Genomic DNA, 13029 nt, shown 5'->3' with positions numbered 1-13029 from the left:
TCAGCCTTCGAGTATAATAATTCTCCTCATTTCGTGGAATTTTGCAACTATTTCATTCGGATCTACCTCAATCTTTCGATAAGGTTAAAGTTTGCAACACACGCGTTTCTTGAAAAATCCAACTTGAACATCCACGTGGCCAAACCACCGAACATTATATAATTTATTAGAAACTGTCCCTCTACCAGCCACCAGGAAACCAAGTCGGCGTGAAATGCAGCGGCGTTCGTTACAATTGCACGTAAAGGGGAAAGCGCCGACGCGAAAGTATCGATTTTTCAAATCTTGCTCATTGTTATGCTTTTAACAGTAGCTATTTCATAATGCTCATTTTATAGATATTTTCTCCGGTATTTATTTTTACTTCGGTGGATAAAAGAATTCAAAATTTTCATAAATAGGTATCTCGTTTCGTTGTGTAATTTGAACTGGTTCATTAGGATTACATCGAAGGACTAGTATTCGGGAAGCAATAACTTAATTTCCTGAATAGTAAAACATGCTCTGTGATTGAGAATATGAATGAATGAAGACTAATTTATTACACATTCAGGTAAGATCGAGTATTTTTTTCAAATTGTATTTTATTATTCTGGATATTTTGAAGTCATGTTGCCAAGAATAAAAAGTTGTAGAGAAAGGATAAAGGAAAATCGACAAATTTTTCCCCACGAAGGATTGCCGGGCATCGACGTGCGGTATCTTTCGTAATGTGTAAAGTGCGGCATCATGTTGAATGCTTCAGCCACGCTATTTCTATTATCGCGTTCAATCAATTTATAGGCATTTTTTTTCTCTCTTTTCAGTTTATTGGATTCATAATTTTGACATTAGTTCCATGGCCTGGTCCAAGCGTATTCAAAATAAGATGTCCACGAGATAGTTCTACCATCGTAAGACAATTAATTAAAAATGTAAGTTGCATTACGATAATGAAATGATGTGCTATCACTTATCATAAGTATGCCAAGTATTGGCAAAAAGTTCCCATTTTTTTGAGCATGGCTTTAATAGGTACCTACCTAAGTTAGGCACTGCGCTTATATTACTCACAAATATAGGTTTTTATTGTTAGAGAGTAAAAAACTTTCGTGGCTAGGTACCTACCTAGGTATTTTGAATCCATCATAAAAGCTCGATAAAATTTTTTCTGAATTTTTAATTTCGCTCAAACACAAAAGTTCCTGTCTTGTGAAATAAAGGACAACTGATCCAAAATGAACTCACTTCAAAAATAATTCCTAAAAAATAATCAAATAAAATCAATTAGGTTCCTACCGATCAAAATTCAATTAGATATTATGTTCTCGAAGTCCACTGCTCAGTAGGATTGCGCATATTCCACAGGTTTTCATTGAAGTGATATCGGCTACAAAAGTTTAAGGGCATTATTTCCAATGAGAATTCAGCAAATAATAAATTTGCGATGAAAAATTATTCGGTTGTACCTAATTCATAATTACCTACATTCAAATTGTCATCAGTAACGTATCCAATATGCTTGGGAGGGGAGAGGAGGGGGAATTTTGTGAGCTGAGCTGAGATGATGAAAATTGTAGATAAAAATTATGAGGTATGGGATGGATGTACGAGTAGGCATCTATATTGGAGCAGAAAGCTAAATTATGAAGAATTAGTGTCGAGTATTTTCAGTTGTAATCTCAGAATAATCTCAGATTTAATACTAGGTACTTATAAACCATCATTTAAAAATGGGCAAAGAAAATTTTGCTGCCGAACCAAATAATTCTTATAATACGATAAAAAGCTACAGAAAAGTGCCTTAGCTCATTGAAAAGAGACAGGCCCAATCAGCAATCAAAAAGACAGGGAGAGGGAAAAGGAGAATTTCTCCACGGGCTGCATTTTGGACCTCCAAAAAAAAATACCTACTATATGATGAATTAAAATTAGGACCGAAAATTAGAGAAGCCCTCATTTTTTTCCTCAGGGCCTGGATTATATTTTTGCATGACCCTGAAAAGAGAAGACATTTGTGCACCTAGTTTAAGGTGGTTAAAAATCGTTCCTTTCGGAATAGTATTTGCCCCTTCAATTTGACATTGGCGCAACTTATTCAAATCTTAAAGCTTTTCTCTGTCGTTATAAACATGTAGTTATGTTATTTTAAATTCAAACAATTCGGGAATAGAATTCAATTGTTTTAATTTTTAAATATTTTAATTTTTTCTATTAAAAAATTTCAAAGATCGAAGAAAGTTGACATTCGATTTACTTCTATAAGGTTTTTGATCTCTGAAATTGACTAGGTAGGTATCTTAATTTTGAGTAGACTGAAGATATGGAAGCATCCAGATTTTTGAATTTTTCCGGAATTCAGTACCCATTGACAAAATCGGAACGATCATTCCCACAAGACCATTTTCTGATTGATTTGGGAACATTAATTTTTCAGTATCCATTACTGTCCGTTAAACCAAAATCAGTTTTCTGAAGGAAAAAACGCGTTTAAAGTTTTAGTTTCAGCCTTTCTTTTTCAACGATGAATTTTTTTCTGTTTTTCGAATTTTTGAGTGAAACTTTTAACACTTATTTCGAATGTACGAAAACTTGAAAATAAATTATAAAGGCCACATTAGATGTAAAAAAGTCTCAACAGTTCAAAAATGGCAACCTCGTTCCTCTACCTTGCTCCAGAAAAAATTTACGAGCGGTTTAAAGTTGACAACTAAAAGTTTTTCAAATGTGAAAAGCCATAGCAATTTTTTCACTTCTGAAAAAGCTCGAGCAGTCAACCTTAGACAGCTCCAACTTTTTTGTTAACTTTTTTATATGAAAATATGCCAGGAAATCAAAAACGATTTTTTGGTCACCAACGCCCACACCTTATTCTCAAAAATAATGCGTGAACCAAATTTTTCATCCTTTCGAAAATTAATTTCCTGCAAAGAACATGGATTTAGAAATGAGTTTTCGAAAGTCGTGTCAAAATTGATCGCAGGGGTCATTTAAAAAACACGTTTATCAAGATATTAGATATGTATTAGGCATTCAATGGTATTTACTTACTTGCTTATCAAGATGATCAAGATACCTACTAACAGAATGATTAATTTTAATTCTCGTAGAAATGGATCCCAGTATTGGAGAAATACCAAGTCAAATTACCTTTGGATTGTCCATTCCATTTGAAACGAGATATATTTTACCCGCAAGAGTTGGCGAAACGACAATACAGACTTTCCCAATGGACTTGTGCATTTTGCGGCAAATCTTTTTACCAAGAGAAACACTTGGATTTACATTTCGACAACAGGCACCGCAATAAAATTAATATGGTAGATGAGAATCGAATCACGTATCTAATCTACGTAGTATTGTACATGTTAATGCGATATAGCGATGGTAATTTTAATTTCATACAATTCGATTGTACCTACGTGTTGAATAGGCTGAAGATGCCGTCTGCTTATCGGATTACTGCGATATAATGAGATGCGAGGTTTTACAAGCTCAAAACGAAAAAAAGAACGCTTTAAATGGCGCCGAATCCGCGCAACTGCACAAAAATGCAAAAACCACGATTACAGATTTGGAAGTTTGGCGAGAACCAACGCAACGTAATGCGCTTTCCGTGATAACCGATTCAATCAAAAAGCCTGCCGTAGAATCCGTCAAGAAACCTCAACCTAAGCAACATAATTTATGCGATAAGTGAGTATTTTTGCCTCTGTGATCATAACCGCGACTCGACTTATGTAATTGAATAATTTTATCGTTGCAGATCCGAAGCTCCAAAGACGACTAATTTTCAAGAGAATAATTATACCGAAAATAAATGCGAAACATTAGTCGATTCGGTAATACCGCCTAGACAGCGGTTCGTTGAACTACAAAAGCTCAAAGCCAATTGTAAGGCAGAAGATTTACTCAAATTAAAGCACAAATGTGAGGTGAGCAAATTTAGTGAGTAAATTATTGATAGATTTCGACGGATTTTTAGGGTATTATTTCTCAAATTTTTGAAAATTTTCAAGAATTTTTGAGCGGAATGAAAAATTAAAAAAAAAAAATACCTACCTGTGTAAAAATTATTTAAAATACTTGAAAATTGATAAAGCATGGAAAATTACATCAAAAAATTGTTTAAAAATCGTGATATACTCGTACTTAATTGACTAAAATGTCACGAATACTTTTAAGAAATTAGTCAAAATGAAATTATCGTAAAATTTAATACCTTCGCATCTAATCTATACAAAGTCCATCTCGTGATTTTTGGGGCACATTGTGCCTAAAAATCTGAAATAAATTTCTTTTGCCACAACAAAAAAAATCCAATTGCCAACTTGAAGTTTTGGATTGGTATAACTTATACTGCATTACGTTCAAGAGATCATTCAGATCATTTTTTTTTCTCAATATAGATGAAAAATTAGGAGGGTTGTTAGTCAGGTAGTGGTGAAGTTTCTCAGTGAATAGGTAAAAAAGTAAATAGGTAATGGAAAAACGTAGTAAATGAAGTTTTTAAAATTTACATTTTTATTTTAATTTTCAAAGGATTTAGTGAGAGACTGTATCGCTGGTTTATTGGTCAATTTATCTGTTCAAGATTTCAAAGACATCGAAGGTAAATTTTTTGATGAATTATTCGCAAGAACTATAGAAACAGGTAATATAAATAATTATTGTCGAATATTTACAGAGGAACTGAATAATGCTGTGTGTTGGTATTTGACCTGTGATCGGTATTGGGAGGATACGCAATCAGACACAAAACATTTTTCCAGAGGACTGATTTTCACAGCTGCCATTTTGCTCAGTATTGGTGTGATTTTTTGCTATTACATAATATGGGTATTTTACGAGTAAGTAATCGTGTTATTCAAAGTGAAAATAAAATGAAGATTGAAGAGAATGAAATAAAAATATTTTTTGTACTGATTCGTGATTTTACTGTTTTCTTGTCCAGTACCGGTGAATTAGGAAATTCAGAAGACCTACTAAGACAAAATCACTCGTATCGATACATGAAACAATATTCCGACGAATATTATCCTGCTTCTGACGAGAATCCGCCCAATAATGAGCATTATATATATGTAACTTATCCTCCAGAAATTAAACGAAAATTATTAGACAGGTGGGTACCTTACTAGTAGACCTAAACTGTAAAATAACATATTTAAAAAAAATTCAGGTATATTACTTTTACCTATGTACTAATTGTATACTCAATATATTTCTTTATTTAGCTGCTACAACAGGACCACAAGATTATGAAATAAAATATACAACTGTCATTTTAGGAGAAATTCGTGACTGCAATTTTTTTTAAATGTAAGAAATTTTACATAGGTACCTATACGTATTTAATTAATACACTTGAGGATTCCTTTTCTCATTTCTTTTTTTTCTTTTTTAAATGATGTTTTTGTTACAGATTTAAACCTTAAGTGGAAGGTACTATTCAATTATTAAAGTGAAGTCAATACAACACTACATTTGCTGTGGATAATGTACTCAATAGCAAAATCTTTTTTCTCTTTTTTCATATTAATAATAAGCAAAAATTTATAAATTATTTTGGCACATTAAAACTATGAATTACACAAGTTGTTGATATTTTATTCATATTTTAACGAACATATTATACTGAAGGGAATATAGTAATTGGGATAGTTCTCTCTTTTATATCAAAAATGATCCCAATTTTTTTGTATCCCGACTCGGCCCCCTTTGTTATTTAGCAAAAATCTAGCACGAAGTCATTCGATTTGTGTGAAAGTAGGTAGGTAACTAATTAAAGTACGCCTTGGAAAAAAATCAGCATAGCCGATTCAATCTGATGAAATTGTTACAGATAAGTGTTAAAATTTTACTGTTGTCATTGTCAAAAATCAAAATGACTTTCTAGTTCCTATGATTTAATGCGGCCTAAAGTTACAATACCTAATTTAAAATTTAAAAAAAAATGAATTGAATTTGTTCAAAATGCAAAGTATTTTGTTTCGTCAAGCAAAAAAAAAATCTGTCAATTGCAGCAGCGTAGGTAAAAGTATGAAAAATGCAGAAAATGTTTGCAAATGTTTGCATTATTCCTGAAATGAAAATAGTGCAGCCAAAAAAACACCTCAAAAAAAGTTTTGGATAGAATGATTTTGACAGGTATAATCGCACAGGTAAGTGTGTAAGTAAAAAAATTTAATTAAAAAAATTCTCAAGCCTCAAATGAAGTTTTTAAAAGAAGACCTTTTGGAATTAATTACTTGAGAAGGGTCAATTGATTGTAGACACTTCGCTATAACAGATTTGCGTAAATAAAAATTTTGTGATTTTCGAAAAACAATTTAGGAAATAAATGAACAAACTTTAAAAACACAGCGTCTCGCCGTGGCTAACATTTCAGTTGAAACATAGGTAAGTCTACTCACAATTCTGGGCTAGTATTAGTAAATCATAAAATATCATATCAAACCAAATAGTTCATAATTTCAGTTCATTCTCCACAAATAAAACTATACCTAGTTATCTACGCCGCTGCATTACAATCGCAGTCTCCAATATCAAAACATTTAAATACACATAGAGGTACCTGTTACTCAACCTGAATGATTTTCCATTAGACCAAACAATGCACAAATGAGACAAAATTATTAGCAAAATTGTTATACGAGTAAAACTGTGACGAAGAAGTACGCATGCGTTTTTTCAATGCATACGATCAACAAATCATAGAAAGAGCCTTTATTTTACTTGACCAATTACGATATGACGTCACGTACTACCAGAAAGCGTGCAAAAATTATACAAAGGAATTATTGGAAGGCGGGATTAAGGATTATACGATGATTCACAAATTCCTTCGAGCTTCCGCAAATCAGATACCTACCAATACAAGTCTTCAAACTGAAAGAAAGAAAGAAAGCTACCTATGTAGAAATTTTTGACGATGACTTCGACACATCGTAAATATAAAGAGTTCATAATTTTCAAATTTGTAATTCTTCAAGTGTGATTTTTTATAATCATTCGTGTTTTCAGACGCTGACTACGATTCGGATTTATACCCTATGAAATCACCGCCACCATGTTCATCATCCAATATGGCACTATTACATAATCAGGTATGGTTATCACTTATCAGGTTTTCCTACGGCTTTTGATTGAGTATACTACGCTGATAATGTATTAAGATACAAGGTTAAGTTTTTATTTAAAATGAGAAATTAAAACTAGATAGATAACTCAATTAATTTTTTCCCTCGAAGTCAACATTAAATAGGTAGGGTAGGTACTAGGTAGAGATACCTAATTATTGCATTTAATAATACATACTTGAAGATTTGACTAAAATTTCCAAATCATATGCAAAGAGGAATAGTCTTAACAATGTAATAAAAAATCTGATATAAGTAACAACAATACTCCTTCATAATGGTTCAGCATTTTTTTATAATAAAATTGAGAATTTATAAAAGCGATTTTCAAAACTCAAGTTTTCAAAAATGCTTAAAAAATAATTATGTTACCGTTTCAAATCAGCAAATTTTAAAAATCCTTTCTCCATTAAAAAAATTGCACTTCTCACTACCTATAAATAATTTTTAAAAATTTGAAAATATTATCATTTTTGTGTAAATTTTTTTTTTTAAAGCATGGTAAACATTTTAGAAAACTCCCAATGTTTAATTTTAAAAAATTTCAATTAATTTGTGTAGGTAGGTATGATTTTCAACAGGTGAGACGAAGAGCGGTAAAATTTTAAAAATGATAGACCTGTTAGGTACACAATTTGATAACGTCGTTGTGATGGTATGGTACAAAACCACCACCAATCAAAAGTTCGAAACATCGCCTTTTTGCTTTAATTTTTTTTAAATTTTATTTCCAGTGAAAATTAAACAATCGATTTTTTTTAATTCGCCAAAAATTTAAAAAACGAGATGGAGCACCTGAAATTTAGTTTGGTGGTGTATTTTTGTACGTTTAGGTATCTATTCTGTTTTTTTTCTGTCAATTGGGATATCTTTTGCTGAATGGTGTACCTACTGTATTTGAGGATGCTCCTCCATACTTGCATTTCGTGTTCATTTTTTTGGTATAGGTACCAGTACCTACATAAATAGGTAATTTATTTAATTTTTCATTCTACCTTAATTTAATCTTCAAAAAGCACCTTTTAAAATTGATTTCAAAAAATACTTAACAAACTTGCCTACCCAACTATCCCTTTATAATGCTTAAATTGTCATCTTAGTCTAATTTTTTTCTCTCGTTTTCATTCATTTTTATCACCTACTAATATTTAATGTCTTTTTAATTTGAGTCTTTATTCGCTCAATTTATTTATCGGAACTTGGACGTAATGTAATCAAAGTACACTCAGGATTAACATCAAAGCTTAATTACATCCCTATCGCAGCTCATCAAAATGGAGATCTGATATAAGGACTCGAATCGCTCATTTAAAAAGAGATAGGTAGTAGATCTTGTGATACTTACGTAAATTTATGAAAAAAAAATCATCATAATTCGTTACTGGATAGATATCTATCGTAGAAATAATTTTTGATCTTTATCTCGTCCATTAAAGACTGTAGCCGCGTGAAATTAATTAACTGATGGAATTTCGGCAAAATATTAATAATCGGAATGATCCTTACATCATAAAGAAGTAGGTAAATGAAAATCTGTTCATCAGTAGACCTATCGTTTCTACAATATTAAGTACCTCAGATTTTCGAATGGTTTTTTATGTATTATTTTCTGTAATAATTAGACCTTAACTTTTCTCGCATCAGTCAACATAATAATGAAAATGCTGAAAACCATTAGATTATATTATATGTAGTTAAATCCACCTAGATTTATCAACTCGAGTATAAATTAAAACTTAAATTTTTTTATCATAACAAGAAAAAAATGTTGGTTTATTAATTTTCTGATTTTTCAGACTTTAGCCAAATACATATGTTTTCAAATTATAAATGGTTGTGGGTAGTCGATGAAAATAAACATAAAAATGATACTCAAAAAACCAGTTTAAATTTTATCGCCTTTGTATTGATGTTTATATATGTACAAACAAATTACACTATAAATCGAATGCACACAAATACATACAAGACTTAATACCTATGCTTTATAGTGAATAAGTATTTCATACTGATCATCACTATCAGGTTTGTACGCGAAATCCACTTTAAACTTGGAAGGTAGGCATTTAGCAAATAAGTTGACCAAGATTTTGTCGTGCGCGAAAAGTTCGATTACACGTCGAACAGCTTCAAGAGTACTGATGTAACCCTGTGTGTACAGTTTTGATTCACAAGAAAATCTTGATAGGATTACCACGGCATTTTTGCGCTTTTTAATTTCTTGAATAAAGATTTTATTATTTTCGTCGAACGTTTCTTCGGAGATGGGATTACTCATGCAACCGAAATCGGTATCACCGGCCACTTCGATAAAATTGATTTTTATACAGTGCTGTACGTTGATATCCATCATCCATGTAGGTAATCGAATGTGGTTCCACGAATTGTTCTCAATCGACTTTTTTTTACAAACTATTCTTCCTTTTACGCTAATTTTAATTAAAAATTAAAAATTGTGAAAACAAGAAATCTGAACAGGAAGCTTCTTTTGTTGAACAAGATAATGATAACGAATGTTGAATTGTTGAGTGATTCACTCGCGTCTAGCGAAAGAAATGCTCCTCCCTAGAAACGTTTATAAATCCCACAAAAGTGCCACTTTTTCGATTTTATTTTATTTTTTTATCCTTATTTATTTTTTAAAAAGAAGTGCACGGGGATATGCCGACGACTTTTACTTCATTAATATAATAATTACTCATAATTATTTGCATTGATCTAGGTATAGTCAACTGATGAAATCCCAAATCGAGTTACATTTTTCTTCAATTTCTACTTAATGAGAGATCTGATTAATGCTCGATAGTTATCATTTCAAGATCTTATCACAAGATGATACCTATCTAAAAATCTATCGTAATGAAATATTGAGTTCTATCGATTTTAACAAACGAGTAAATTATGACGATTTTTCCCGTCCTTTCTGGTATTTATTAAAATACCTACCTGCTTTAATTCCGATTTTAACAAGAGATATAGATCTTTGATTTAGATACTGATAAAATATTAGCTATTTGGATATTTCCTTTATGATTTTTCCTCTGATAACTAAAATATCGTATCAGCCAAGATCTATAAAAACGACATGTCAATTGATTTAAAATTCAGTTCAAAAAATACGATCTTCTCGCGTTCAATAGAGCAAGCACCTATACCTAGTGCCTACCAAGATAATACGTACGTATCGTAGAATCGTCGGTGAATATTTTTTAAATTATTTTTCAAAATGCAGTTCATTTCTTCTGTAATGGTGAGTGAATTATTAATTTTTTTATTTATTAAAATAGAAACCTCTAGCTTTATTTGAATGTTACCCCACACCGCATCTATTTTTCCTGATTTCTCATGAAAATGAAATAGTACGTTACCTACCAATCGTCTCTTATTATTTCAATTGGTCAAAATTAAGCATTTATAGTCTTAGAACTTGATGTAAGATAAAATGAAACTCAATTTTTTTTCAACAGAAAAATATTTCTAGCAAAATTTCCATGAAAATTGTTTAAATATCAATTTATGGTTTTGAGAAATACTTAGATAAGATACCACCATATAATGTGTACCTATTTTTTATCTTCATCATGCAATCGGTGCAATTCCCTTTTCAAAATTTATCGTCAATCTAAACATTTTTTTCTTCTTTTTTTTCCAATACATTACGAAAACGATTTTCCATGAAAAAATCAACAGAGAATGGAGGAAAGCTGTCAGTTCTATTAGATATCGTAGCAAAACTGTGTAATAGGTAGGTCTAGGTATGCTTTTTAAAAAACCAATATAGGTATGTTTTTTCTTTCTTGAGGGGCCTGAAATCTTGAAAAAGTGGCATGATTTTAGAAGAGGTGAAAAAGAGAAACACGGTTGTTAAATTGCTTATGATAGATGGTTGTTAGGTTTGGTCCACTACTCATAATTTTAATTTTTGTTATAAATGCCGAATTTGAGATAAATTTTAATTCTGAAGCACCCCGAAAAAGGTGGCGAAGAAGAGATATACTAGCATCTGACATGATCAAATTATTTGTGCAATCAAAAATATCGTCATTATAATATATTGTATAAGAACAACTTTTACTGGAAACCTTTTATACTTACACGGTTTCAAAATTTTCCATAGTTTTTTATCATATTTTTTTTTTGACAGCTCATTTTTTAAAGAGAGATTTTACAATAACCATTGGCTATTTTTGTGATTTTTGTTAAAATTTAGTACAGGCGGGAGAAAAGATCTTTTGGCAACTAATCTTTTGGTACTTAATTTTTCATAATTATTATTTTGATTATAACTTCAAGACTAAGTAAATGAATGGGGGAAAAAATGAAAAAAAAAATCTCGAATATGTAATTCAATTTGAATCAATATGATGAAAAGGAATAGGTAAAAGCTCTGAAAATTTCAATAATTCAAAAACCCTCAAATAAAAAAAAGTGATTCGCAGATAGAAATTCCCATTAATTTCCTATTAAGGAATTGATAGGCAACTTTTTCGACCTAACGGTAATAACGCTTGTATCATTTTCTTACAGATGATTTCTTGGTTCATCATAAACATCAGCGCAGCCCCTCTTGTAAGCCAAATACTTTCAGATAAATTCGAAGCAATGGCCAATAACGTAGTACAACCCAAAAAAGTTGACTTTGCCGGTATGCTGATGGGAAAGAGCGAGGACAAAAATCGAATCTTACAAATACCATCGGAAAATCAAAAGATTGAAAAACTGGAGCCTCGTTTACTTCCCTTGTTTCCCGATTTCAACGTTGGCGATGATTTTTACTATCCAGAAACTGAAGATGAAAAACGTATTCTGCCAGATAACCCGATGCCAATGTATATCCGTCCTTTTCAACGGCTACCAGATGTAAAGATTGCTGCCAAGGGAAAATGAAGATGATTTGTAATTATTTTACACTTATAAGTGTTCGATAGTATTATTTTTTTGGTTTTTTTAAATTGCTAATGTAAGATGAATGCGAACAAAATTTTTTTATCTTTGTACATTTAATTTTTAATATAAAAATAAATAATATTACCGAGTGAAAAGTTCTAGATTTTAAATGAACAAGTCTAAAAATCGAATAGGTATTAGGTAGGTACCGAAATGTACCAACATACCCAATGGTTGTTTTCAATAATAGGTTGGTAAGTGCTTGTAAAAGAATGGATACCTATACAAGAACTAAAAAAAAAAAAAACTACCTAATAGGTATGAATAAACTTTGGATTTTTGACATGAGTATATTCACTTGAACTAGAATTTTTTCGGAAAGTGATGATGAAAGAATTGGAAATTTCTTTCCTCAAAATCAAGAATTATAGTACTGTACTATGATAAATTTTTCTCAAGACTTTGAACATGTTTATGGATTGGTACAATAGTATTTTTCTCAACGAATAATATTAAAGAGTTTGAAAAACATCGAAACATCAAACAACGCACTCATTTGGACGATTTTTATGAACTTCATCGCATTTTGAAAATCGATTATTCGACACCGTATATAGGTTTTTTTGTTTGTAGGTAGGTATTTATGAGTAGAAGACAAAGTTATTTTATTTCACATAATTAAAATTTGTAATTGTAAAGCTTAAAATTAAACTTTCAAGATGAGTATTTCACAATCGTTACAAAAGTTGAAAGCCAAGTACGACATAGGCTACCTATGCATTATTAAAAAATTGAAAAAAAAATTATAGTCAAGACTCCCTCTTGCTCTCTTTCTAACGAACTAATTTTCGTGGTAGGGTTTCAACCCCAATTGTGGCACAATGACTTTTAGTTGTTACCAATTGAAATTTGAAAAAATTGTAGGTAAGTATGTATTTTTTTAAAAAGTTCGAAATACCTGCGCTTGAAAGTGCACCTAACTAATATGACAAATAGATTGGTTCTCATAATATCGAGATCA

The 13029-nt window shown here is 31.0% G+C and overlaps 1 protein-coding gene and 1 long non-coding RNA gene across 2 annotated transcripts; both read left to right on the top strand.

Moving 5' to 3' along the window:
• Positions 1-295: 295 nt before the first annotated feature.
• Positions 296-5576, top strand: LOC135840457 (uncharacterized). Its single transcript, XM_065357011.1, has 10 exons — positions 296-553; positions 807-914; positions 3090-3299; positions 3413-3675; positions 3746-3914; positions 4522-4591; positions 4667-4829; positions 4934-5104; positions 5217-5301; positions 5405-5576. The coding sequence occupies exons 1-9, from the start codon at positions 527-529 to the stop codon at positions 5242-5244; spliced, it is 1209 nt and encodes a 402-aa protein (XP_065213083.1). The 5' UTR covers positions 296-526; the 3' UTR covers positions 5245-5301; positions 5405-5576.
• A 4389-nt stretch (positions 5577-9965) lies between these two features.
• LOC135840805 (uncharacterized) lies at positions 9966-12163 on the top strand. Its single transcript, XR_010557787.1, has 2 exons — positions 9966-10371; positions 11649-12163. It is a non-coding gene; the product is annotated as an uncharacterized LOC135840805 (long non-coding RNA).
• The last annotated feature ends 866 nt before the right edge of the window (positions 12164-13029 follow it).

This window comes from Planococcus citri, chromosome 3, assembly GCF_950023065.1.
Source record: "Planococcus citri chromosome 3, ihPlaCitr1.1, whole genome shotgun sequence".
In the NCBI taxonomy this organism is placed as follows: domain Eukaryota; kingdom Metazoa; phylum Arthropoda; class Insecta; order Hemiptera; family Pseudococcidae; genus Planococcus; species Planococcus citri.
Note: the sequence above shows the minus strand (reverse complement) of the source record. Positions and strands in the feature narration are given on the sequence as shown.

Bases quoted from the DNA above. Each gene is read 5' to 3' on its own strand.
- LOC135840457 (XM_065357011.1), top strand. From the start codon at position 527: ATGAAGACTAATTTATTACACATTCAG. The intron at 3,676-3,745 runs GTGAGTATTTTT...TTATCGTTGCAG, and splicing joins CAACATAATTTATGCGATAA to ATCCGAAGCTCCAAAGACGA. The intron at 3,915-4,521 runs GTGAGCAAATTT...TAATTTTCAAAG, and splicing joins AATTAAAGCACAAATGTGAG to GATTTAGTGAGAGACTGTAT.